At 59.1% G+C, this 26432-nt stretch overlaps 1 protein-coding gene and 1 long non-coding RNA gene across 2 annotated transcripts in view; both read left to right on the top strand.

Moving 5' to 3' along the window:
• The window catches only part of RBM19 (RNA binding motif protein 19), a 111800-nt gene extending 94076 nt beyond the window's left edge, over nt 1-17724 (top strand). Inside the window, exons 23-25 of the mRNA XM_039868214.1 lie at nt 163-283; nt 16305-16417; nt 17140-17724. Of these exons, the coding sequence (XP_039724148.1) occupies nt 163-283; nt 16305-16417; nt 17140-17148 (243 nt within the window). The 3' untranslated portion in view covers nt 17149-17724. The remainder of the gene's footprint in view (nt 1-162; nt 284-16304; nt 16418-17139) is intronic.
• Nucleotides 17725-18673: 949 nt separating this feature from the next.
• On the top strand, nt 18674-20054 carry LOC120606746 (uncharacterized). Its single transcript, XR_005653960.1, has 2 exons — nt 18674-19332; nt 19409-20054. It is a non-coding gene; the product is annotated as an uncharacterized LOC120606746 (long non-coding RNA).
• Nucleotides 20055-26432: the final 6378 nt, after the last annotated feature.

Below are 26432 nucleotides of genomic sequence, written 5' to 3'. Positions count from 1 at the left end.
CAACAGCTCACACTCCCTTGCTGGGGAACAGGTGTCACAAGGGCCAGAGAAGCTGGCCTTGGAGTGCGTGGTCCCAGCAGGCCTCAGGAGGGCAGGACGGAGGGTCTGAGGGTAGGTCTTGGCTGATGCACTGTGTCTTGTCTCTTGTCCCTGCTCCCACAGAGAGCCTTCAATGCCCTGTGTCACAGCACCCACTTGTATGGCCGGAGGCTGGTCCTGGAGTGGGCCGACTCTGAGGTGAGCCTGCAGGCCCTGCGGCGGAAGACAGCCGAGCACTTCCACGGTAAGACCGGCGGGGCTGCCCCGAGCAGGGAGGCCAGGCTGTGTGGACGGCCTCGGTGAGCTCTGCGCCCTTTCGGCTTCTGGCGGGGCCAGGCCATTGGGAGGCCTGGCAGGAAGTAGCGGGAAGGTGGGGAGTGGGTCCTGGGGTTCATTCCCCGCCGCCTGCCTTCCTGCCGACTTGCTGCAAGCTGGCTGACAGACGCTGCCACCAGTTGGCCCGTGTCCGATGGCCCTCTCCACCCAGTGCTCTCTGTCCGGCTTCCGCTGGCCAGCCTAGGGGGCCACTGGCACCACTTTGCCTACACTCTGTCCCCCCTTTACTATGCTCAGCTACCTGATTTAAGGACCGTCCACTTCCTGCCAGGGCCCCAATGGTCACAGGACCTCACTCCATGTTCTGCACACCTTGGTGGTGTCACGTGGTCTTGCCGATTAGTTCATCCCCAGAGGGTACTTAGCACCTGCTCCATCCTCGGGCTTGGGGTGCAGCAGTGAGCTGGGGGGGGCCGTGGGTCTGGGTGGAAGAGGCTGGGCACATTGTTTGAGCACGTAGTCCAGAGAGGCCTCCCTGCAGAGGTGACATTTGTGCTCATGAAAGCGCTGCCTGAGCAGTGGGACCCCAAGGCTTGGTGGGGGCGTGGCCCACTGAGAAGGGGTAGGGGAGGTGGATGAAGTCAGAGAGGGCTGTGGCCCTTCGTGAAGGGCCTCGAAGGTCCCACGTGCAGCGTACCCCTCGGTGTTTCAAGATCTGCGCTTGTTACTGCTCCCCTCATGTGTCCCTATCCCCATCGGGCAGCTGGGGACCAACGATGTCACCTGGGGCCAGTCCTTCCTGCCCTTCCCCCACTCGTCTGTTTAGAGGTGGTGCCTAGAACCTGGATGCGATGGTTTCCCGACCCAGCCAGTGACACTCGGCTTCCCAAATCAGGCAGCAACTCAGAGGCACGTTGAGGGGAGGTCGCCCTTACGGAGCTGCGAGTTTTCCAGTTGGGTCTGGCCGGTCTTGCACAGGACAGGAAGCAGGCCTTGTAAGCGGTGTCTCAGCGACGCAAGACTGCGTCAGGTGTGCTTAGAACAGCAGAGACAGGCTGGAAGCCGTCTGACTGTAGCTCAGCCTGCCAGACCCTTCAGAATACCCCTCCTCCCAGCCCGGCGGCCTTCCCGGCCTCGTCCCTCCCGCGACGCCTCCCCCAGAGTTCACTGCTCCCCAGACGCCAGGCAGGACCCTGTGCCTTTGCACGTGCTGCTCCCTCTACTCAGCATGCCTTGCCTCCCAGTTTTTCTTTTTAACCTGGCGAGTGCTCTCCAATCTTTAACACCCAGCTCAAGTGACACCTCCAAGAAGTCTTCCTTTCCCCCGCCTTCTCCTCAGGGATCAGTAAGGGCTCCATCCTCTTCCCTTACCTCTCTTCCCGTACTTCCTTGCCATGTCGTAATCTGTTTCTCCGTGGTTCTTATCTTCCCTGGACCCGTACGTGCCTCAGAGTGCGGACTGCTTTGTGTTCATCTGCCACTGATCAGCGCGTCTCTGGGCTCCCAGGCCCAGCACGGTGTCGGACACAGGCTGAGCTGTCAGTCTAAGGCTGGGGAACATAGGAGCAATCGTGAACGAGAAACCAGAAAAATCAGGGCTAAGTACACAGTCGCTGGCTCACAACTCAATAAGTCTCCAAATCCTGCCATGCAGAAAGAGAGCCTGTCCTTATCGACAGCCATTGACAGGCCCAAATGCACCCGTCGGCAAATGTTTGTGTAAGGGACTCTCCCCAGTGCCCGCGTTGCCCACCCCCGAGGCCACCGAGGAGTGCCGGCTCAGCACTTCTGCCCGCCATCGGAGAGAAGCCCCCTTCAATAAATCGAGTTTCACAGACAGTATTATTGCCTCTCCCCGGCCCGAAGCTTCCCTGTGAGATTGGCTATCACCACGGCCACAGATCCGCTACATGCCGAGGCCCAGATGGGGCAGGTACAATAATACTAGTAACAAAGACCGTGGTTTGTTTGCATACATCTTCCCATTAATTTCCCACCAGCCCTGTGAAATGGGCACAATTAGCCCCATTTTATGGATGAGAGAACTGAGACCAGCCGAGCGTTCAAGTGACTCGTGACAGCTGCTGTTCAAGGGACTTACTCTGGGCCAGGGGCCACATGCTCAGTATGTGACACACACTGTCTCGTTCATCCTCACAGCAACCCTGGCAGCTGTGGGCACTGCTGTCTCCATTTTGTAGACAGAGAAACTGAGGCTCAGCACTGTGCCCACGGTCACTCAGCTAGGAAATAGCAAAGCTGAGACTTGAACTCCAGAGCAACTCTAGAGCCCCCCACGCACTGCATTTTCAAAAGGTCTTGGGCCTTCGTTAGATCTGGGGTGTACAAATGTCTTCTGCATGGCTTAGAATCTCTAGGGTCCCTTCCAGAAGCAGAGGGAATGAATAATAAAATAAGCCATAATGAAAAGCGTCGTGTGGCCCTTTAGATGTTTGTGGGGCACTCTATGGTGTGTGTGTTACACTGTCCCCATTTACAGATGAGAAAAGTGAGATGCAGAGATGGGGCAAAGCCCCCGAGGCCGGTGCTGTGTCAGGGCTGAGCTATGCATTCAGACACCTCTTGAATCGCTGTGGGGTGCACTGCCCGCCCAGGCACTGGAGGGGGCCGCAGCTCTGATCTAACCAAGCGTGCAGCAAGTGAGCACAGTGAGACCCTCCCGGCGCCAAGGGTGGACAGCAGGGTCCCAGAGGGAAATGGGATTCACCCCGAGGGCCGGCAGGAAGGGTCCATAATGCAAGGACAGCTGACAGGGGTGGGGGCGGTGTCCAGAGGTGAGCAGTAGCGCGCTGTTTCCCCCACCCCAGGGCCTAAAGATCGGGGGAGGAAGTGATCTCTGAGGTCCAGCAAGAGCAGGAGCCTACAGGACAGTCGCCCAGTCCCCAGCCATGTAGGGACACAGCCACTGCCAGAGATGGACACCAAAGCAGGGAGGAAGCTGGGGCAGAAAGGCCTGCGGCTCCCTTTCCTCCACCCTCTGCTCTCCTGGACCGTCTCACCTGTGAGCCAGAGGGCCAGGTTCCCCAGGGATGTTCTTCCAGGGAACAGAACAGGACAGAGGATATATCTGGTGGCACCCAACAGAGAATATCCAGCTGATAGGGTGCCCCACAAACATCAAGGCATATGGCTGGGGCGGGGGGTGGTATGGGTTTTCTGGGGGGCGGGAGCAGCAGTGCTTGGCTAGGAGGGGATGCAGGATGCAATCATGATGCCACCTATCTGGGGGGGTCACCAGCAAACACAGCCGAGCATCAGCCTCCAAGCTAGCCTCACCCGTCAGAGGCCTGAAGGGCCAGCACAGGGTGCCCCGAGAGTTTGGAGGCCGAAGAGTCGGAAATTAATTTCCGGTAGTGTTTTTCTGCACTCTTTGCCAAAGAAATGCATGATAATCTTTGGAAAACAGAAGAATGCTCTCTCCGGAACACAGCAAGATAAGATACAGGGACATTTAACCCAGAATCCGTGAAACCTTGTCTCGGTGGGTCCTAGTCTAAGGCTGGCACAGGGAGGCTGTGAACACCCAGAAGTGCTGTTATCGTGTGTGTGTGCACACGTGTGTGTTTACCTCTCTGGCAGAAAAATCTTTCTTTACAGTCCTGGTCTCCAAAAGGTTAGCTTCAGGAGAAAGAGCATCGACTTTGAAGTCAACAAGACTTGGATTCTGCTGCTTTGCTGGCTGAGTGTCTCAGGACAAGTCACTGTACCCTCTGGACTTCCGTTTCCCATTTTACAGATAAGGGCAACAAAGGCACCAGCTTAAACAATTGCCAAGATGGACAAGGGAATAACAAAAGTGCACAAACTGCTTTTTTTTTTCTTCTACGCAACATAGGTAGGAGGTGGGCGCCATCGGCCTTCCCATGTGACAGATGAAGGGGCTGAGGTGCACGGGGATGAAGTAACTCACCCAGGGTCACCCTGGTAGTCGGTGGCTGAAGCGTCTAGCTGCAGCGTCCCACGTTCGGCGACTATTCCATCTGATTCCATCTGCCCTTCCCAACTAAACGGGACGCTGGGGGGAGGGGGGCACAGGTGCTCCGGAAATGTCAGCCTCTCCCCCCCGCGACAGGAGGCATCCATTGGCAGCCCCGAATGCTCAAAACAGGGCTGCTGGCCCCCCGCCCTTCTGGCCGAACCCTTTTCCCCTCTTTGCCCCTTCCCTGTGGCGAAAAATACCCAGCTCATTTGTGTCAAAATCCGCATTGTTCAGAGCTTCCAGGGCCCTGGCAGACTCCAAGGCAGGTGGGATCCCTGCCCAGTTCCCGCCCCTGGCCCTGAGCTCTGCCAGGAAGGCACTCAGATCTCAGGTGGAGGCTGAGAGCCCCATTTGCCCAGCCTGATCACCAAGGCCATGATAAAGGGCTCCCTGTGGAATGCAAGCCTCGGAATGAAAGGCAAGCATCTCAGCCATTCAGCAGGGCCCGCGGGAAGCTTGCTGGTGACACCCATGGCCTCTGAGCCGCTCTTGGGGACAGTGGGAGGTGACCCGGGTGGGTAGAATAGAGCTGTGGCTTCAGCCAAAGCCCTCATTGTGGCCAGTGCAATCGGCGTGGTTACCCAAGTTCACCCCTGCCCCCGAGGCTCAGCTTGTTCAGCAGACCAGCCATCCCCTAGGGGAGACTGGAGACAGGGTGCTGGTGGGCCGGGAGCGGGCCAGCCCCTGTGACCAGCCTCTCCACTCCTGCGGGTCCCGGATGAGCCTAGGTCAAGGTGGGCAGCTCAGTGTGCAGTCCAGGCTAGGTAACACTTGTTATTGTTACCATAACAACCTTATCTGTTAGACCTTAACTCTGTGCCAGGTACACGGGCTTTCACAGGTATTAATCCTGCAGAGTCCTAGGAGGTAAATGCTGAGGCATACAGAGGGCGGATAACCCACCCAAGGGCACCCAGCTACCGGTGGCCAACTCAGGAGTCAGGCCTGGGCCTTTACCATCCTGCCGGCCCGAGTCGAGTCAGCGGCTGTGCGCCGCTGCCACTTTTTACCCCCGTGACGTGGGCATGTCACTCGGCCTCAGCTGTGTCATCTGTGCAATGGGACCAGGGCACCTACTTCATGAGGGGAAGTGTGAGCCTTAGAGATGACAGCTGTAAAGCCCCTGGCGCACAGTGAGCACGCAGCAAATGTCAGTTCATCCTCTCTTCCCGTTCTGGGTCGCCAAGGACACTCCCCATTGTCCTTGCATCCTGGTCAGGCCAGGCTAAGGGAGGGTGCTTTCTGGGCAGAGGAATAAGACGTGAAGGAGAGCACTGGTTTCGTAAGCCTGAACAGGCGAGCGTGTGTGTGTGTGTGTGAGAGAGAGAGAGAGAGAGAGAGAGAGAGAGAGAGATGAACGTGCCTGACGTGTGGGCGGGTCTCGGGACGGCGTGTTTGCGTTCGGCTCTATCTAGGGTCACCTGGTCCCATGTCTGGAGCGCGCAGCCTGGTGTCTGGCATGTCGTAGGCGCCACGTAGTAGCAACAAGGACGGGCGTTCAGAATGTCTTGCCTTCCGGCGCCTTGTGGGGACTTGGCGTCCTGGGCCCAGTCTGGCACTCGCTGCTTATCCGGGGTCCCTTACCAGTGGCCAAAAGAAACTGGCACCCCTCGCCCTAGGTGGAAGCCTTCATTGTATCCCTTGTCCCTGGAGATTTTTTTATTATATTTTTCCTTACAAGCTGATCCTTAGGAAACATCCATGAAATTGAACAGCGAAGAACAGGTTCTTGAAAGTCATTTTAAAAGTTGCCCTGACGAGGCAGTGACCTTGACACCAGAGATGCTTTGGGAAAGGGACTAGAAGAGCACACGGCCCTTCCGCGCGAACCCGCCCTCCCCTCTCCCCATCCCGCCCCCGCCCATCTCCCCGCTTCGCATCTCCAGCTCCTCCAGCTCCGCCACCCCTGGCAGGCGAAGTGCAGTTCCTCTCAGGAGCCTCGCATGTGGGAAGCTGAAAAGAGAGAGCAAGGAGGGAAGAAAGGAAAGTCGGCCACTGGCTGTGTCCTTTTCTTCCCGAGCGTGTTACAAAGCAGCGGGGTCGCGGCATCGAGAAGCTTTCAGAGCCCGGCGGGCCGCGGTACCTGTGAGCGCGCCGAGGAAAGATAATGGCCCGGAAGCAACCCGCCCGCAGGACCCTCTGCTTTCCAGCGTGCGCAGCCAGGGAGGCCCGGGCGAGCAGGCTTTTATTTGGCCGGGAGCGTGGCTCTGCTTCCCGGCGTTGTCTTATTCCAGCTGGGAGGACTGATGGGCTGTGCTTAGCGCCTGCACCTTTTACCTTCGGTGCTGGGAGCGCGGACATGACCGGCATGGCGAACGGCGGGCAGCGGCGCCATCCCCGCCCGGCTGCTCCGGGCCGGGCCGGGCCGGGCCGGCGTGGGAGACCTGCTCTCCGCAAGCACAGATGGGTGCCTGTCCGGTCAGTCACAGCTGCCGTCCCAGCCAGGCAGGGAAGGAGCGTGACTGCTGCGGCCCTTGTCCCCTGAGCCTGTCCCCTTAGCTTCCTGTGCCTTCGGGGCTTAGCCAGAGTGTCAGAGGTCCCACCTGGCCCCGCCATCCCTTTCCCTCCCGGTTCCCCCGTCAGCCCCCTCACCCACCTTCCTGCCGCTTCGTGTGGACATACGCGGTTGTCTGGTTTCGCTTTTCCCCACGGGGCTTTACCCTCCAGGGGACAAGGCCCTCTCCGTGTCCCCTGCCTTGGCCCTGCATCTAGTACAAAGTGGGTGCTCACTGGCTGTTTATGGGGTGAATAAACAAACATAAATAAGAGCCTAGTCATCAGAACAGCCCATGCTAATTAAGCACCTCTATATCAGGCGCCGTGCAGGCGTCAGCTCGGTTCATCTTCGCCGTCCCCCACAGGCCGGGGAACCAGGGCTCAGGAAAACTGTGCTCCAGGCCCCACAGTTGGCAGGCGTGCAGCCAGCACCGGGACCCTGTTGGTTAGAAGCCAAATATGCCTAACCTTGAACCTGGGAACACCACCGGTCTGAAAAGAGGCAATCATGTGACTGAGTAAAAATCGAGTCAGGGGAAAGAAAGAGAGAGGAGAAGAGAGCCTTGTCAGGGACCTGCAGTGTGCCACGTGATTTCACGATCTCATTTTAGCCTCACAGCTCTGGGGAGACGTGCTATTCCCGTTTCCCTGAGGTGCACAGTGAGACCCAGAGAGGTCTAGTTACTTGCTCGAGGGCACACAGCCCCGCAGGCTACAGAACAGATAACCCTATTTCGGCCCTCCCTCTATCCCCAGCAGTCCCTAAATCCCAAATTGTCCCCTTGATTGGATCTGGGCCCCCAGTCCCGGTGGAGCAGTGGTTACAGACTACAGCCACAGCCAAATGCAGCCTGCAGCCTCTTCTCGTAAGGAGTTTGTTTGTTTTGCTCACAGCCAGGCGTAGTGTCTGTGGCCGTGTTCTCACACTGCAAGGACAGAGTTGAGTAGTTGTGACGGAGACCCTGTGGCCCCTAAAGCCTAAAATAGTTATTGTTTTATCTTTTACAGAAAAAGTTTCCAGCCCCTAGGCCTTGTGAAACAGCTGTTTTTATTTTATCCAAAAGCTGCAGGGGGCTAATTCCTCCCACCACGATCCCCCTTTTCTCAGAGAGCAGACAGTTCTCGAGGCCTCATAACTGCACCCTCACCCCCCAGCCAGGGGTCCTCTGCTTAGGAACCCCTGGCTTTCCCGGAAAGGAGGCCCCGTCGCTTTGCTTTCTGCCTCCACCTTCGTTTGTTCGCTCGCTCGGTTTCCCACCATCACCTAATTGTCAGGCCTCTAACATGCTACATATAGTCCGCAGAGATGGGGATGGGGAGGAGAGGTGTCAGAGGGGGCAATGGGAAAGGTCTTTCTGAGCAGAATTTTCGCGTGATGCGAAGGAGCCAGCCTGCCGAAGATCTGAGCTGGAAACATTCCAGGCAGAGGTTGACGCAGGGCCAGAGGCCCTGGGGCAGACGCATGGTCCCCGCAGGCCCCAGTGGCTAGGGAACCAGCCCAGGGTGGCGAGCGGCTGAAAACAGCAGGAGAGGCCCACGGGGAGCCTGGCTTTCATTCAAGATACCACAGGAGGTCACTTGATTTAAGGAGGGGAGTGCGGGCCTGATTGGCACTGCCAGACCTCGTCCTCACTGCTATATGAGGCATGCGTTGTGGCGCGGGGGGCAAGAATGGAGGTGGAGGTCCCACCGTAGCTATCCCAGCAAGCGCAGGTGGTGGCCTGGGCAGGGAGAGAGACCAGTGGGCAGAAGGAAGCAGGCGGGTTGAGCGTTACGGTAAAGGTCGAGCCGGTCAGACTTGCCTCTGGAAGGCAGGAGGGACACTGGGGCCGATGCAGAGATCTTTGCTCGGAACCACTCGGAGGATGGTGGTGCCAGGTGATGACAAGGCCCAGGAAGCTGGGAAGAGCAGGTGGGGGCAGCGGTGGTGGGGGAAGACTCTGGACACTCTGGGTTTGAGACACCTATTAGGACTCCCCGTGAGATGTCAAGTAGATAGATCTGTGAGTTCGGAGCTCAGGGGCGAAGTCTGGGCTGATATATAAATTTGGAAGTCATCAGCATACAGATGATATTTAAAGCCTGCAACCCTTCACCAACCTCCACCCCACCCCCTTAACTTAATCATTCATAGGACGGCACATTTTCAGAAGATCGGGGACCAAGAGAGCACATGATCCCCACGCCAGCCCTTGCAAATATGCCTTCTTGATCTTGGCCACGAAAACAGAATCATCGGGCTTTAAAAATCAGTCAGCAAAGTTCAAGCAAGTATGTGAAGTCACAGAATTTATTATTCAAAATATCCCTTTGCCGTGGATCTTTCCAGCTGCCCGGAGACAGACAGGTCCTGTAAGCTCCCCGAGCCTCATTTTTATTCCTCCATTTGGTGCCTCTGCTTCGTGCCTTAAGGCTCCGCTGTGGCCACTGTGGCTGTGGGAAGAAAAACGAAGAAGCAAGAATTGTTTTGGTCGAGGCCGCTGCTAGCAAGGGTGCAAATGGCCGGCCATGGGGGGCGGGGGGGGCACGTTCAAAGAGCCAGAGCTGCTCCCTGCAGAGGTGCTGGGGAGGCTGCAGCGAGCTGGAGCAGGTGTCCTCCGGGTCACCCCTCCTTCCACCCCCCACGCCCTGAGCCTCTTTGGTATTTTGGAAATATTTCCAAGCGCTTCAGCAATATCCTGCCCGCGCTCTTCCCCTTCCCCCGGGAGCGGCTGTCCGTGAGGGGAGGTACTTGCTCCCAATCCAGCTAAATTGTTATTGACTTGTGTTCTCTGCGTTCTGCAAACATTTCACTCAGCCGTCGCCAGCGAGGCCAGGATTCCCTGCTAGGGCTAACGGGGAAACCAGCTGTGCGGGCCATTTCTCCTGCTCTTCCTCATCCATCACGGAATTAAACTGACAGAAGGAGAATTTCTGAGCGACTTGGGAGGGGAAGGGGCTGGGCCCTGATTGGATAAGGGGCCTGGGGCCTGGGGACCGGAGTGCTGGAAATCGGGGCAGTAGGAGGGTGGGCTTCCCTCCAGGATCGCGGCTGGAGGCAGGGGCCGGCCTAAGCTGGAGAAACTCAAGGAAAACGCACTGGCAAGGAGGCTGTTATTACTGTTTCATGATCACAAGTGAAGCAAATGGGGTTTTGCAGACCGAGAGGAGAGAGAATGAATCAGAGGCTGCACTGGGTGAGCTATCAGCCGAGATCGGCCGCAGATCTTTCTTTTGCCTACAAGACAAGAAACAAAAATTTTTTAAAATTAATTGTCTTTATTTTGCTATCAACAAATTGGGCCTGAGTTTTGAGAGTCTGGCCTCTCTTGAAAAATCAGGTCCGACCCCCCGGGTCCTGCATCCCCGCGGGGCAGCTGGGGCTGAGTCGCATGGGTTTTCCCTTTGCCCCAGACCTCAGCCCTCCCTGTAGTCACCCACCCAGGCCATTTGACTCCATCACATTCCCGCCTGGGTCCTTTAGGTCTTGGCACTGGTGATTCTGGTGCAGACATCATCCCGCCCGGGACCCGTGAGGCGATGTTACTGTGTCCTCCCTTTCAGCCTCTACCCCCAACCCAGGGCCTGTGCCAGGGAACAGGGACAGGGAGCTAATGTCAGCCAAGCCCCTAAAAATCGAAAGACCCCTCCAGGCTCGAGGCACGGAGTAGGGGACGCCTTCCAGCCATTCCCGGTCCCTTTTTGTCTTTCACTCTGTGATGAATCACCTTCACCTGGACACTGCTCTTCCTCTCCGCCTGCACGGGCTGCTCCAGCATCTGTAACTAATACAAACACAGGCAGGACCAAGCCCCAAAGTCCCCGGGCTTAGCCTGGCCGCAGGGCCCTACCCCAGGCTACCCCGCTGATCCAGGCGAGAGCATTCACCAGCCCCTGTGCACGGGGAGCCGCCAGCCCAGCTGCCAGAAACCACCACGCACCCAAGACTCCCCTGGTATCCAGAGCGAGGTCAGCCCCCTGGGCTGCACCACGGCCTCCGGCTTCCCAAGGGGCCAGAGTCCTCAGCACTGTGTGTATTACCAGCAGTAATCGGAGCCGTCTCAGTAGCCAGGGCCCACCCCGCGCCATCGAGTCGGAGCCTCTGGGGTAGAGCCCAGGAACCAGTGGTTTCCTAGATGGCTGAGGACCACCGGCCCCTTGGGAAAACGGCTGACACAGGCAGGCAGGTGCTGGCCTCACGTGACCGGCCTCACGCCTTTCTTTTGAAGGGCAGCTGGGCCAGTGTCTCCAGTGCGGAGTGGGCAGCTGAGCCCCGGGCATCGCTTTGGTATGACAGGAAGGGCCCCCCGGCCTGACCCGAGCTCAAGGCCCTATTTGGAGGGTCTGTGGTCATGTGACTTCCCCAGAGCCCAGAGCCCAGAGCTCCTACTTCCACACATGACACATGGGACAGTAATACCGCTCGGCTCGTGAGTTTTCTGGAAGTCCACACCTGGCCCACCACCCGGCTGAGACCTGGGGACACTGGCGTCCTCTGCTCCAACTCCCCTTCCAGCCCTCAGCGCGGACTCAGCCCTGCCCACCCTCCGGGTGTCCTCGCGTGACACTTCCATGGTCACTCTTAACCCTTACTACTGGACGCCTGCTTATGCGCTGGACCGAGAGCTCTCTCGCCTTGTCTCAGTGGCCCCTCGGCGGTGGGCAGTACCGCTGTGTCCTTTCTGCAGAAAGTAACCGGGGTAACTCAGAGAAAGGCCGGGGACCCAGCTCTGCCTGCCCTGGGCCCCACGTGGCCTTCATAGCTGGAGGTTCAGTGTATCCTCTGGGGCTCTCGTCACAGCTGTGGCGCATGGTAGGAGAGCCATTAACCTGTCCCAGAGCCTCCAGCCAGTGCCGTGAGTGACCACCACCCACCGCGGCCAGTGCATGTGTCCAGGGATGGTTTGGCTATCCCCGCTTTACAGAGGAGGGAAGGAACCTGCCCACGTGCTCCCAGTAACAGCTCCCATTAATGGCAGTGAGAAGGGCCAGCCTTTACTGAGGGCTCACTGTGCGCTAGGCCGTAAGTATAGCAACCAGATACTCTTGAGCACAAAGAGGTAGGTGCCTCGCCCCAGGCGGCCCAGCCCAGGAGCAGAGGCTTTGAGCCCAGCAGCCTGGCCCCAGCTGGCACCACATGCCCTGGGCTCAGCACCTGGCCTCCCTGGCCATTCACCTGGCCTCTTCTCAGGGTGCCTCGCAGAGTCCCTTCTCCCCTGACCAGCCACGCTCTGCTTCTCTCCCCGCTCGCCTTTCCGCAGCGTTCTGCCTCCGAGACAAAACCGCTTGTCCTCCGACAGCCCCCGCCCGCTCGCCCGCCCGCCCGCGCCTCTCTGCCTGTGCCTTCCACGCAGGCGACGGCGCCAGCCAGGGACGGCGGAGAGGCGCGGGCTGGCATTCTGTCAAGGAATTAATTGAAAAATAAAATCATTAGATGGGAACTCCAGAAATGCAAAGTGGTGGTTGGAGGTGGGGGGGTGGGGGCAGGACTGGGGGTTGTTGGGGGCCGGCTGAGCTTTTTGTCAAGTTAATTTCTCGGGTATTGATGTTGGGCGACATTCACTTGTTGTTTATCTTCGGGTGCAGCTGTAATACTGAAGGAAAACGCACAGCTTGTTTCGTGTATTTATTTTACACCTTTCTCCGTCTGCATTATGTTTGTTTGGTGAAAACCCACTGAGGCTTTTGATGTCGGGGGGACGTGGGATTTCAGCAGCTGTTCCCTGCAAGCAGGGTGCTCCACGTGCAGGCATGGTGTCGGGAGGTAAAGGGGGGCGCCTGAGTGTCATTTGGTGGGAATTCGGGGCCCACCGTGTTCTCTGGCCGGGGGCATTTGGGGGCCCAACCTGAGCCAGATGCCCCGGGCCCATGAGAACGGTGATGGCATACCAGGTAGGATCTCAGATGACCCTGAAAATCCTCACGGTCGCCCCTGGAGACACGTCCTGTTTGCATCCCCAGTGGTTAAACCCAGAGAGCAGAAGTGACTTGCCCAAGGTCACTGAGCCATTAAATGGCAGAACTGGTACCTCAGATTGTCTGACTGCCAAGGCCGTGGAGTTAGCCAGTCACCAACCTGCCTTCCATATCCTTCGCCCCGTAGCAGTCGGTGGGGACCCCTGTGCCTCCGTTTTCCAGACTGGTGGTGGGGGGAGCGGTCGTGCCTCCTTTGGCCCTGATGCACTAGCTTTCCAGTGACAGTCCCCACCCAGCTGGCACTCATCGGCCCGATGGCAGAGACATGTTAAGTCAATACCTCTCATAGGAGTAGTATTAAAGATGTCACCATCCATGGGGCCCTCACCATACCAGGTAGTAATAGTGCCCCCATTTCACAGCTAAGGAAGCTGAGGCACAGAGGGGCTAAGTCTGCTGCTCCCCGCTAGCCAGTGGGTTGTGGTGTCAGCACCCGTGTTCCCGAGCTGTTATGATGAGTGCCGAGAAGCAGGGGTGCTCTGAGAGGCTTTTGCAGGAAGGGGAACCCGTCACCAGCTCCAGACAGCCAGGGAAGGCCCATGGGTCAGCAGAGGGTGGCTGCAGCAGAGGGAAAGGGTGGAGGGACTGCCCTGTCCCCCATTCTATATGTTATTAGAGAATGAGTCATGGACAGGGCGTCTGCCCGGAGGTCACACAGCTGAGGACGTGCCAAAGCGTGTCTCCTCCTAAAGCCAGACACGGTGACCACTTGCTTTGCGTCAAGGTCCTATATGACCTTGGCTGTGCCACACCCCACCCTCAAGCAGAGCCTCTCAGGAGACGCCACGTGGTGCAACAGCCAGCGGGTGTGGGTTGCAGATTGCACACACTGAGGCTTCTGCGTGTTAGCTGTGTGTGGGTGTCTCTCTGCGCCTTCGTCTTCTGTGAAATGGGGGTGATGGCGCCCCACCCAAAGGGACACTTAATGGAACTCAGGTGAGGTGCTGTGTGTAAAGTGCCCACCTGTGCGTGTTTTCTCTTCCTGCTGCACCTCTCCTCCCTCTGGGCCTCAGTTTCCCCAACCAGGGGGCATCTCGCATGTCTCCCAGCTCTGCCACTCGTTTTTTTTTTTTTAATCGCTATCCTGACATTAGCAGTTTTATTTGTTAAAAAGTACCCACCTTGTAGTCATTCATTCTTTCTTTCTTGCACTCGACAAATGATCACAGAGCACCTACTACGTGCTGGACCCTGGGACGCAGCCACCAATAAGACAGGCCCAGCCCCCGCCCGCACCGCCACCCCCATTGTTAGTAGCTGGGAAGGGGATGTCAGTGACAAGCCCGCAGGCCCTATTTTGCTGTCCTTCTATTTCCCGGCTCCTATTACCTGCCCACAAATTCAATTTCCAGAAGCCATTGTGCACCTCCAGGGCCAGGCGATTATGAGGAAACCAAGAATGTCCAGGAGGCAGCAGGAAAGGAGGCGGGCGTCTGAGCCGCGGGCGGCCGCCCCTGCCCCCCACCCATCCTGTCCCCTTTCTTTTCATGATTAACAATGATGGATTCAGCTGCCAGGCCTTGAGGCTCCCTGAGCAGGCGGGGAGAGGGGGAGTCTCCACACCTTCCTCCCCGTAGCCGAGGGGGCAGCTCGCCATGTCCCCCCTTCCCACTTGATGCGCTCGTCCCCTCATTCGGCAGATATTAATGGGCCCCCACCAGGTGCCAGGCAGTGTGCTAAGGCTGGGGACACAGAGTGGAGGGGACAGTACCCCACACAAATGCCCCTGTGGGGAGAGGTGCCGAGAGGCACTGAGGGAGGGTAGGGGTCCTGTTTTAGACAATGGTCAGGAGAGCCCTCCCTCAGGAGGCGACAGGGAGCTGGGGCTTGAACGAAGGAGGGTCTGGGGCGAGGTGGGAACGCGCTTCGTGAGCCTGGAGGGGGAGCCAGCTCCAGCGAAGCCCTCCGGAGGGCCTGAGGTGTCCCTCTCTGTGCTGCGCAAAGCCATGGAGCTTTGGGACCCTGGACGGTTTGTTCTAGAAGGATCCCCAAGGCTGCTGTGTAGAGAATTGGCGTCGTCCGGGTGGATGAGGGTGAGGGCAGGTGCAGGGAGTCAGAGGAGGAGGGGAACGTGCTCCGATCGGACAGGTGGCCGTGGACATGAGAAGGGTCAGTGTCTGGCTCGGTTCTGGAGGGATGAAGTGAAAAAGTAGGCTCCAGGAGGCCAAGTCCCTTGCCCAGGACCACTTAGGAGAGACCCGAGGGTCTTTCTCCACCTCTGGGACAAGCACTGGGCCGGGCTCTGCAGGGACTCCGGCGAGAGACGTGCCCGCAGGGAGCTCCCAGCGCAGTGGGGAAATGGAGGCACAGGGTCCCGGGGGCGATCTGTAACATCTGGAAGGCTTCTCAGAGGAGGCGGCGTTTGAGCCAGGAAGGAGAAGGGATTGGGACAGGCTGTCTGCAGCTGCCTCTGTACCCATCAAGTGTTATCTGTGAGTGAGGCTGACCACGAATGAGTGGTTAGACCAGCAGAGGGCCTGACCCAGCCGGCCAGCCTCGAGCCCAGCTCCCTGACGCCGTTCCCTTCCCGGAGGGTCAAGGGAACCGGCGCATTTTCTCCTGCCACCCTTTGTCTCCCCGGCATTCCCTGACCAGCACCAGAGATGTGTGAAAAGTGGAAAGACTGTAGGCTTCGGTATGGCTTGGGTTCGTGTCCTGGCTTTGCTGCTTTCTAGCTGAGTGACCTTAGCCTTACCTGTCCGTGGCTCAGTTCCCTCACCTGGAAGAGGCAGTAGTGATACCCACCTGTAGGATTGTCGAGAGGAGCACATAGCACATAGTAGGTACTCGGTCTGCAGCGTGCGGGGCCCAGAGGGCATGTGTTTTGCTGAGCCCACCTGCCCGTTCCTGCTGGCCTCCCCTCCCGTCCCCTCCTCACAGAGAACTCGTCTACATCCTTCAAAGCCCAAATCAAACGGCCCCCCTCTCAAGGCCACCTCCAGTTGTCACTCCCTCCATGCCTCCTGTGGAATCCAGAGCATCTGTGCACAGCATTTATTGAGCACCGGCTGTATGCCGGCCACCTACTGTACGGTTCAGAGGCCGCGACCTCTAGGAAAACAGAGGTCCCTCTGCCACGCCCGGGCTCCCCTCGGCCTCCCTGGGGGTTGTCCGCCCCCACCCCAGGCGGGCAGAGCCTCCTCAGAGCTGCCGAGAGGGCCCTTCCTCTCTCCTTCCCTCTGTGGGTGGGAGGTGGAGACGGGGCGGCCGACGGAGCACCAGGGTTTCTGGGGCCCAGAGGGAGGCAGCGCCCAGGGCGAAGCTGGAGACTAACCTGCAGTCTGTCTGTCCGTCTGTCTGTCTGTCTGTCTCTCCCCGCTTCCCCCGGCCTCCTCTCTCTCGCCGCCCCCTTCCGTGCTCTCTCTCCCGTTTCTCTTCTCATTTCTCGTCTCTCTCTCTCGCCACTTCCCGTGTCGGTTCTCTCGGCCCCCGCCCTCCATTTTGCTCTCCCCTCCGCCTCCCTCTCTGCCATCTCTCTTCCTGCCTCCAACCCTCTGGGCTGTTCTTTTCTCCTCTCTTGCCATCTGGGCTCCCACAGAGCCCCCGAAGAAAAAGCGGTCTGTGGTGTTGGACGAGATCCTGGAGCAGCTGGAAGACAGTGGAAGCGACAGTGAAGAGCGAGCCCCTCAGGTGCGAGCTGGCGCCGAGAGGGTGCGTGGCTCCAGGGCCCCGGGGACGGGGGCAGCCGCCCTGGCTCCGCGCTCCCCCCCCGTGGGCGGCAGGGGGAGGGGCGCTGCGTGGCGGGTGAGGGTGACAGTGGCAGGCGGCCCCACCCTCCTCTGGTCCAAGGTCAGAGGGGACGATGGCCACAGTCCACCGCCCGGAGCCCAGGATCCTGGGCTGCAGACGCCTGCTCTGTGCCTACATGGGACAGAGAGCAGGCTGGCGTGGCCACTTTAGAAAGTCCCTCCTGGTGGCGCGGGGACCTGGGAGCAGCAGGAACAAACCAGCCCTCCCCTCTAGCCTTGGCCGTCTGCTGCTCCCACATGAGGTCTCCCACTCACCGCTCCTCCCAGCAGCCCTGAAACAGTCCAGAGGGGTTCCTAGTCCGCACCAGGGTGCACAGCACGTGGGAGCGAGGACCCTCGTACCCCACTGCCCCAGACCCAAGAGCTACTATAGCACCAGGGGCCGAAAGCAGCTCCCTGGAGTCAGACTGCCTGGGTGTGAAGCCTGTTCCTCCCAGCCCGGGCTGGGGCCCCAGCCTCAAGTACCTGACCTCCCTGGGCTCGGCCTCCTCCTTGGCGTCTGGTTCCCACCTCACAGGCTTTAGTGAGAAAGGAAAAACAGCAATAATGTGTGAAAAACACCTGGCACGGCGCCGAGCGCGTGAGTCAGGTTCCAGAAGCTTCCATTTCTGCTCTCCCCGCCAGGGCTGCTGAGCCGGAGTTCCCGCCTGCGTCTGTCCAAGGGCCTGCTCACGTCTTGGGACTTGTCTCTTCCTACCCTGTCCTCGTTGCTTGGGACCGCAAACCCTGGTCTAGTCACCGGAGGATCCTCCAACCCGGCTGACCTCAGGACAAGCCTGCGAGCTGCTCATGAAGCCCGAACTCTCGGCTCAGACACCAGCCTCACTGGCTGAGCCTGGCCGTGTCCCTAATGGCAGTCACCCTCGGCTCACGAGCTGGGGGCCCAGCAAAGTGCATCCGGGTCCCCAGCCCTGGCAAGTGAAGTCCCAAGGCGCATCCCAGGCTTAGGGGACCCACATGCGCACACCTACTCCATCCTGGAGATTTGGCCTCCCCACCAGACGGCCTGTGCCCAACACGCGCCAGGAGGCAGGACGATGGAGAGGAAGGAGCAGCCTAGGCGACCTGGGTCCGAACCCTGGCCTAGCCACCTCCAGCTGTGCAGCCTCAACTTTGGACCAGCGAGGTCCCCTCTGACCCTCAGCTTCTCTTTCTATAAAACGGGCGTGATCCTGTGCCTACCTCAGAGATGGCGCTTGGACTAAATCAGTCAGTGTCCATCAGCATTTTCACTTCTTGATTTGGGGCCTTCGGGTAGGGCTGCGAGCGGGAGGGAGTCCAGGAACCTTCTGTCTTTGTGGTAAAACTTGGCCTGTGCACCTTCAGTTTTCAGAGCAGCCGGGGACCCAAGCCAGGCTCCACGGCAGGCTCCACGGCACTGGCTGCTCCGTAAGGCCAAGCGTCCTCCCTGTGTCCTGTGGGGCAGGCAGGTCCTTGTCAGCCCTGGCTCATCACCGAGAACTAACAGAAACAAAGGCCACGCCCCCTGCTGGCTCATCCCAGCTTTCACAGCAGGGTGCCCCCCACACAGCAGGTGACCACAGCCTTCTGGGTGGGGGGAGGGCTTGGGGGGGGGAGATCAGTGTTAAACATGGCCACGTCAGACCCTCAGGTGACCAGGCTCCCAAGTTGCCAGGTCTCAGGATAGCAGGGCCGGTGTCCACCCCATTCCCCCCACTGCCACTGCTCAGTAAGGGGGACGTGGGTCTTTCCAGTTGAGTGTGCAGCTCACCGTTTGAGGCAGCAGTTATATTCAGAGGGAAAGGGACAGGGCTCAGGATCACCGAGATGCTTGCTCAGATTCCAGGCTGTCCCCTGCACTGAGTGCTGTGACTGAAAGGGACAGGGACGTCAGAGACGAGGACGAGGGGGTGGGGGCTGGGCACGGGAGAGGAGCCGACTGTGGCTATTGTCATCTTTATTATTATCATCATCATCACTCTGGAGTGAAGTAAAGTACAGCGAGGTAATAAACGAGGTGATTACTGGGCCTGGCCCGGAGGAGGCGCCCCAGCTCTCCCTTGGGGAAGAGGGTCGCCGAGAAAGCATCTTAGGAGACGTGCATCCATCCAGCGTGTGCAGGGTGGACTGGGGGGTCCCCGGGTGGCGATCGTCTCTGCTGTCATCAGAGAGGTGGGGCTTGGGAGAGCTGTGGGAGGGGGCTTCAGTTGAGTCTGAAGCGATGGGACGTCAGGGGTCCAAGCAACCAGAACAGGTGGGAGAGAAATTCTAGAAGTAAAGCACGGAGGGAGCCGCTGAGGACGGCGTGCCGCCCGGGGGCAGGGGACAGGCTCCCCCACTTCTCAGGGGCCCGCCACCTCTGCGTGGTCGGAACAGAGCCAGGAAGAGACTGGTGGAGGCCGGACTGGGCCAGGCGGCGGGAGGGGAGAGGCAGGAATCGGCAGGGACACCGCGGGCGGGAGCAGAGCTTGGGTGGCAGGGGAGAACTGTGGCAGGCTGTTTCCAGAGCTGGGGCCGGGCCCCACCTGTCCAGCCCGCGGCCATCCCTGCCGCCCACCGCGACCCCCACAGGTCCAGTTTCCCAGGCTCCCCACCAGCAGGCTTCCCATCAGGTTTGGCCCGGGGCAGGTACCAGCGGGCGTCTGGGCTGTGGAGGAGAGAAGCCAGGGCATTCGTCCCCCTCCCTCTGTCCTGTGTGGCGTCTCCACCAAGAGTCCAGCCCTGGGCTTTGGTAGCACCAGCCCCCCGCCCCGAGGCCCTGGGGTGCTGTCGCCCACTGGTGCCTGGCCGTCTGCTCTTCCAACTCATCCATAACAGCTCCCTGCCTTAAATCCCCTCCGTGGAACTGCCCGACAGGTGCAGCCTTAAATCCCCTCCGTGGAACTGCCCGACAGGTGCAGCCTTAAATCCCCTCCATGGAACTGCCCGACAGGTGCAGCGAGGATGCGGGGACCCACCGAGGCCCGCTGCCGGGGGTGGCGGCAAGGAGGCCAGGTGGTGGCCTCGTGGGGGGACAGAACGCAGAGTTGGGAGGCACGAGTTTGGTTGGTTTGTGCGTGTGGGGCTCCAGAAGGCTGGGCGGGTGGAGTCCCGGGCAACTGCAGAAGCTTGGTGGCCTGGGGGTGAGCCCAGCTCGTGAGGCCCTGAGGAGCCCTGAAGGGTGGGACAGTGTGCAGGAGGAAGGGCCAGGCTTAGGGAAAGAGCAGAGGCCACCGAGGCCCCTGGGTCCGGTGGGGGACAGTGCTGTACAGACACCCCTGGACGGGCGAGGGAACCATGCACAGTCAGCCTGCAGGAGGGCAGAGATGAGTGACAGGGGCACAGTGGCAGGAGGGGCGGCAGGAGGAGAGCCAGGGAACGGGCGCTGGCTCCAGGAAGGCCTGAGCTGGGATTTCAGCTCCACCACCCTCTGTGTGCCCTGCAGCCAGGGTCTTGGCATCTCCTGCCTCGATTTCCATACCTTTAAAATGGGTACAAGAAGAATTCCTGCCTCAGAGCTTTTTTAGATGATGGGTGGGGAGCACTCTGAGCGGACTGTTCCATGCCTAGTGACCGCTAAATAAATGCTTATTATTATTGTTGCTGTTATTATTCGACAAAGCCAAGAACTCGTGGGGCTTCACCTAGCACCTGTCCGAGGAGGTCCAAACCTGGCGTGTGTCCAGCAGGCCTGCTGGGACACATCGGTGGCGTGGGACAGCAGTGGGAGTTGCCGGGAGGTGGGGCCTGGTGGGAGGGAGTCCGCACATCCAGAAAGGTGGCCTGGAGGGGCACCCTCTGCCCGCCAGGCCTGAGCAGGCCGAGTGGGCACACCGTTCACCCCGTTCGTCCTTGCGCAAAGCCAAAGCCAGGCCCAAGCTCGGCCGGTGGTTGCCGCAGACAAGCGAGCCCTTCCCCCCTGTCGCTGTGTCTGTTCCTAACCCTTTCCATCCCGGGGTCTCCCACAGGTGACATGCCATCGCCACAGAAGTCTAAGCCAGACTGGAGCCCTGGGTCAGCACTTCTAGGCCACTCCACAGACTGACGCAGCCTAAGGAAGGACCTCAGCAGCACCTGGCCGTCACAGGCCCGCAGCTGTGGGGACACCTGGGTGCACCGTGGAGGCCGGGCCAGGCCTGGAGGCCTGCCTGTCCCCTGCTGGGGAACGTGAGCTGGCATCCTCCGGCCGGCTTGCCCACTTGGAGTGAGCCCGAGTTCCCTCGGAACCACCTTGACTCGAGGAGAGCACCAGGTACTTCGTGGCTTCTTGGGAAGGAGAAGCAGAAAAGGCACAGGCCAGAGGCAGAGGCTGGCAGAGCGAGTCCTCAGAGCCAGCTGGCTAACCCTCACCCCATTCGTTCATTCATTCATTCATCAAACACCTAGTAGGCGCCGCGTGTGGGAGGCACTGGGCTGGGCACCAAGGGTACAGGACGGAAGCCCTGGACCCACACACGGTTCTGTCTCGGACTTGGACACCCAGGTGCTGGACAGGAAGTTCCCAGCCGCCCCTGTCCGCGTGTCTTCCCTCCCTCCCTTTAACCGCCTCCCCGGGCCTGGGTGCCGTTGGTGGCCGGCCGGCCCTCCCAGCGCCTACGAAAGGATTAGCGCCAGCCGAGCAGGCAGGCTGCGGCGAACAGAGCCGAGCTGGGCTTCGACATCTAATTCAATTTGTTCTGCCGAGATTGAAATATGAAATGGTTGCCAGTCAAACGTTCAAAGGCCGGCGAAGGGAGAGTGAGCGCCTGCTGAAATTTAAATTTTAATGAAAACGACTTTAACCCTTTGGTGCACCGTGCAGAAACGGGACACGCGCTCCCACCCCGCGGAAACGCCTCTGGGGTCTCTCCTCCTTCGGGGTCTCTCCTCCGCCCGCCTCTCTTGCCAAGCCTCTCGTCATTTTTTTTTTCCAGAGGCGTTAGTGCTAAAAGGCTAAGAGAATACTTGCTTAGTAATAATTCGTTCTCCCATATTGCCCCAGCGTTGAAATAGACACCTCCCCAAAAGGACTCTTCCAAGCCTTATTCGGACAAGCCCAGGCCCCCGTGAGGTGGCCTTGTCACACCTGGACTGCCCGTCGGCACCTGTCCCAGCCGCGCATGCTCGTCTGTGTTGCAGTGTCTCGTCTGTCCTCCCTCTAGATCATAAGCCTCGGGAGGGCAGGGGCGCACACTGCACCCCCCGCCTGGCGGGAGGGAGATGCTCGGTCGGTGCTCGGTCGGTCCTAGTGTTTGAGGAAGGAAGGAACGTTCCCACTTCCTCCTCCCAGCAGCCGCGGGAGGAAAGTACAAGAATGTAGACCTGGAGCCTCGGAGAGTCAGGCGACGTTCCCCAGGTGACACCACACAGAGGGCTGGCGCCGGGACTGGCGCCCAGCTCCGTGTAGCAGGAAGCCCACGCGCCCATCCTCACACTCCGTCCTGCCTGTCCGGGGCAGCTCGGGATGCAGGAGAGCTTGTCCCTGCGTGGGGTGGTTCCCTGTCCTCGCCCCGGCGTGGTGGGCTCAGGAAGGAACGCCCGGCCTGTTTCAGACTCAAACCTTAACCTCAAGGTGGCTCAAATGAAAAGCAGCTGGATTTTTTTTGCCCCCTGATGAGGCTTTTCTATTCGGCACCTACTTGCCATAAACCCCTAATGGGCTCCTTTTTTAATTATTTTAATAGCACGTGCCATCAGTCTCTGGGGGAGTATTATGGCTCAGTATGGCGTCCGAGGGCTCCGGGGTGGAGCGGGGGGTGATGGGGTGGCCCCGAGACTCCCTCGAGGACAGTCTGCTCCCAAGGTCTGAGCCCCTGGCGTCATCCCTCTGGGACCTGCAGAACCACGGAGCCCCAGGAGAAGCTCGAACCTAGAACACCTGGGCACACGCATCCAACAGATGTTCACCGAGCCCGCTGTGCTCCAGGCTCGGCCCTGGGTGCTGGGGACGACACTCCCAGCCCCACGGTGGAATGTGGGGAGACAGGCTGCCAGCAGACGCCATCTCCAGTGCTGCTGAGGCTGCTTTCTAAACGGGGTGTCAGAGGCGCCGACGGGGGCTCCCTGAGGAGTTGGCGTGAGAGCAGGAAGGAATGGCATGCAGGCACGAGGCCCCTGGGGTGGGAGCGTGCCCTGCATGCTCAGGGAAGAATGACGGGGAGTGGGCAGTGGGGCCACCGTGCGGGCTCGGCTTGGCTGCTGAGCTGGGGATGTGGGGTGGGGAGCAGAGCAGGCTCCTGTGGCTGTGATGAGAAGTGACCGCAGAGCAGGGGCGGGGACAGGAGAGCGGAGGTCCTTGCAGTAATCCAGGGGAGATAGTGGTGACTCAGACCAGGAGGTGACAGGCCACCAGGACCTACACATATGGAAGATAGAGCCCATGGGACGTACTAAAGGTTTGGCTGTGGAGTGTGCCCCACCACGGTTGACACCATGGTTTGGAGCCTGAGCCACAGGAAGGAAGAAGTCAGCGTGTGCTGAGACAGGCCGGCCGCGGGAGCTGGCTCTGCAGGAAAGCAGAGTTGGGCTTTAAACGTGTTGACTTGGAGATGACTATCAGCCATCGGGAGAGAGACAGCTTCCCAGAGGATGTGTCTCAAGTTTAGGAGAGAGAGCTGCGCCAGGGGCACCATGGGAAACCATCTGTTTTTCTCTTTAAGAAACTTGAGAAGCAACGTGGGCAACTCACAGCCCTGTGTAGGCAGAGCCGGGAAACCCTAGCTCAAAGCTCACAAGTTTCAAGTTCATGTTGAAGCCACTTCTAGGTGGTTCCAAACTCTTGGCCACAGGACCCCTTTTCCTAGAACTGCTCTGTTTAACGTCGAGGTCTGAGGCCTGGCTCCCACATAGCCATCCTCCCCCTCAGCATCTGAATTGTTTGAAAACCACTAATCCACACACACCTCACGGGGCACGGAAGGCAGGCTTCCGTGGTACACGGCGGCCCAACGCAGCTCACAAACTTTTTTTTTTCTAATTTTTAATTGATGAGTTTATTTTCACGTGTATGTTACAAATACTGCAGCCGACTCATCAAACCTATAATTTCGCCAAGCTCTAAGGAGGAGGTAAACAACAACAACAACAGTGAATTGATATAAAGAGAATTAAGAACATAAATTTAATAAGACGCGAAGCAGGGACCTGCCGATCTAAACGGGGAGGCAGACCACCCGCGGGCCAGACCCAGCGCGGCCTCCCCTGTGGCTGTGCCGGGCTGAGTGGTTGCAGCAGAGGCCGTGTGGCCTGCAAAGCCGGAAATATTTGGGCTCAGATATCTGGCCCTTCGCTGATCTAAAGCAAGGCCCTCTGATTCTATAGCTTGGAAAATCAGACCGGAGAGGCCGGTGGCCCCTATAAGAACCACCCCTCCCCGCCCCCATTCTGTGCCCTCGACGCTCCACCACGCTCTGCACAGACCAGAGCCAGGCTCCCTGGGCTCGAACCCCCGGTCTGCTGCTTACCTGCAGTGTGACCTTGGCACTGCTCCTTGACCTCCCTGAGCCTGGGTGTCCTCACCTGTGAACTGAGAACTCAGCAGTACCGACTCTGGGGGTGTGAGGATCAGATGACCACCCGGTGAGCACTACACCAGCGTTCGCTGTTGTTACTTCGAATATAAAGGAGTGTCCCCCACTCCCCTGGGAGGCTCTCACCATCACCCACCACCCAAGGGTCTGGAGCACCCCAGTACACGCCCCCGAGCCCCAGGACTCCTGGCTCAGCAGCAAAATTAAAGGGGCCCTGCCATCCAATGACAGCATCGCCAGAGGCCAGGGCCGCAACCCCGCCAGCTTCCTTAACAAACCCCGCTTCTCCTTAATTGCAGCTTTCACGAAAACGACCCACTGGGGTGCAGCACCCCACCCTTGGGTGCAGGCCAAGAGCAAACGTTTTTCTGTTGTGCAGTCTCCGGATGACAGCTGCTCCACCTTTCCCGGGAACTGTCAGGGGCCCTCCCTTCTCCCAGTCCCCAGAAAGAGTCCAGCCACCTCCTACGTCCACATGTCACCCTGCCGTTCACGGAGCGCGCACAGTCAGGAGCTCGGCCGAGTCGCAAGGCAGAGCCCGTCACCTTCACGGCATAGGTGAGGAAAAAGGCTCAGAGAATGAAATGAATTTCCGGGGCTGATATTCTAGGAAGGTGCCAGAAGAGAAGAGACCCCCTTCTCTCTCGGCATCTCCACTGTCCTCGGCTCCACAGTCAGAGACACCCTCTCCCTCCCCTTGGCTTTGTGCAGAAAGGAAGGAAGCTTGGTAAGCGGTGGGCCACATAGGACATTTTCAGAAATGCTTTTATTCATGGCTCTCACACTGTTCCCCAGAGGAGCCAGGATGAGGCGCCGAGTGGGTTGGGTCCATCCAGAGCCCTCATCCTTCTCCCCTACTAGTATTTCTATTCTCGGGTTTGCTTGCCCAGCCCTCATTGTGTAAGCGTAACCGTTTCGAGCTGCGAGACAATTTTGTGGACCCCGAAATGCGAGCGAGCTTCTTCATCTGGTGCTCAGCCAAGAAACAGCAGCCTGCTCCGAAGCCAGGGACAAGCCAGCTGTGCTGGCCTCGCGGACACTGTATTGGTTAGAGTATATTTTCGCTGCTGTGACAGGTCCAGATACCAGTGCTTTAAATAAGGTGGAGGTTGACTTTTCTCACGTGACAGTCGGAAGGTAGGCAAGCTCAGCGGGGGGAGAGGGGTTCACTGTGCCAGGTCAGGAGGGGCAAGGACAAGGAGACCTTCTCCCCCTGGCAAGGACACAGCCTGGACGGTCTCACGTCACTTGCGTCCCCAGCCCCTCTGGCCAGAACAGAGTCACGTAGTCAAACCGACCTTCTAGAGATGCTGGAAAATAGTCTTTTCTCCCGGGGGCCCGTGAGCCCCGCTGAAACACGGAGGTGCTCGCGCTGCAGGAAGGAGAGCGAGTGTGGGAACGGCTGGCAGCCTCTGCCACGGATGGGCGTCAGGCTACTGCCCGTGGTCCTCCTGGGCCATTTCGAAGGTCGGTTTGTCCCCGGTTGCCACCTTCCTTGCTGACCTTAGAACTTAACTCCATATTTGTGTCGTTCAAAGGTCCACAAATATGGATTCTTACCCTAAGAAGGATTTAAGACCCACTGTCTTAGACCCAAGCAGTAGTTGTCCGTGAAAACTCCAAAGAAACATGTGGGCATTGTTGCTTACACAGAAAGATGTGTCTGCTACCTGCCCCACTGGCCAAAGCAAGTCATGTGGCAGAGCCCAGTCAGCAGGGGTGAGGGGGCACCACCAAAAGGCATGGATGTGGGGTGGAAGGGAGCGACACATTGGGGCGCGAATGCCATCAGCATCCGGCACCTCTTAAACATGCCGGCATCTGTGCCCCCACCCGTTGCCTATGTCACTGGACGCCTTCCTCTCCCGTCGCCCCTCCCCGTTCCTCCTGGTCACCACCTTCTCGTCCTTCAGGGCTGACGCCACTTCCTCTGAGCAGACCCCACCGGCCCCGCCAGAGCCACCTGCTCCCTCCCTGGGCCTCTGCGGGTTTGTCGTGGCGGTGGCACTTCCTCACTGCACGTCCCCAGCTGGAAGCCTTCTGAGGGCAGGGACCGGATCTTGCTCACAACCGTGTCCACACGTGGGAGGCACCCGCTAAGCGTTTGCTGGAATCCAGGTCGTCCCTAGAGAAACGGGTCGCCCAGAGGCTTCGTTGCCAAAACCAGGAAAATTCTAGCCAGGCAGGTGAACCCAGGTGGCCCGCGCTCACGTGTGAGTGGACAATCCCCTCCACCTGGAGGGTTCTGTACTTATCGTCTCCTCCGCCCCTGCCCCCACCCCCAACCCCTGCCCCCTTTAAAAGGTGCCAGATCCAGTTCATTCCACTTCCCGAGGCTCTGTCTACTCAAACCTCGTTTTCCCTGGGAAACATTCGAATTTAGAAACCAGAGCTGGGCGTTTAGCTGCATTTCTCTGCATCCTGGTTTTCTCTCCAATCCCTGAGCCTCGCCTGCCACCCAGCTGGCGC

The sequence above is a fragment of the Pteropus medius genome, unplaced genomic scaffold, assembly GCF_902729225.1.
Source record: "Pteropus medius unplaced genomic scaffold, Ma_sr-lr_union100, whole genome shotgun sequence".
NCBI classification, from domain to species: Eukaryota; Metazoa; Chordata; class Mammalia; order Chiroptera; family Pteropodidae; genus Pteropus; species Pteropus medius.
Note: the sequence above shows the minus strand (reverse complement) of the source record. Positions and strands in the feature narration are given on the sequence as shown.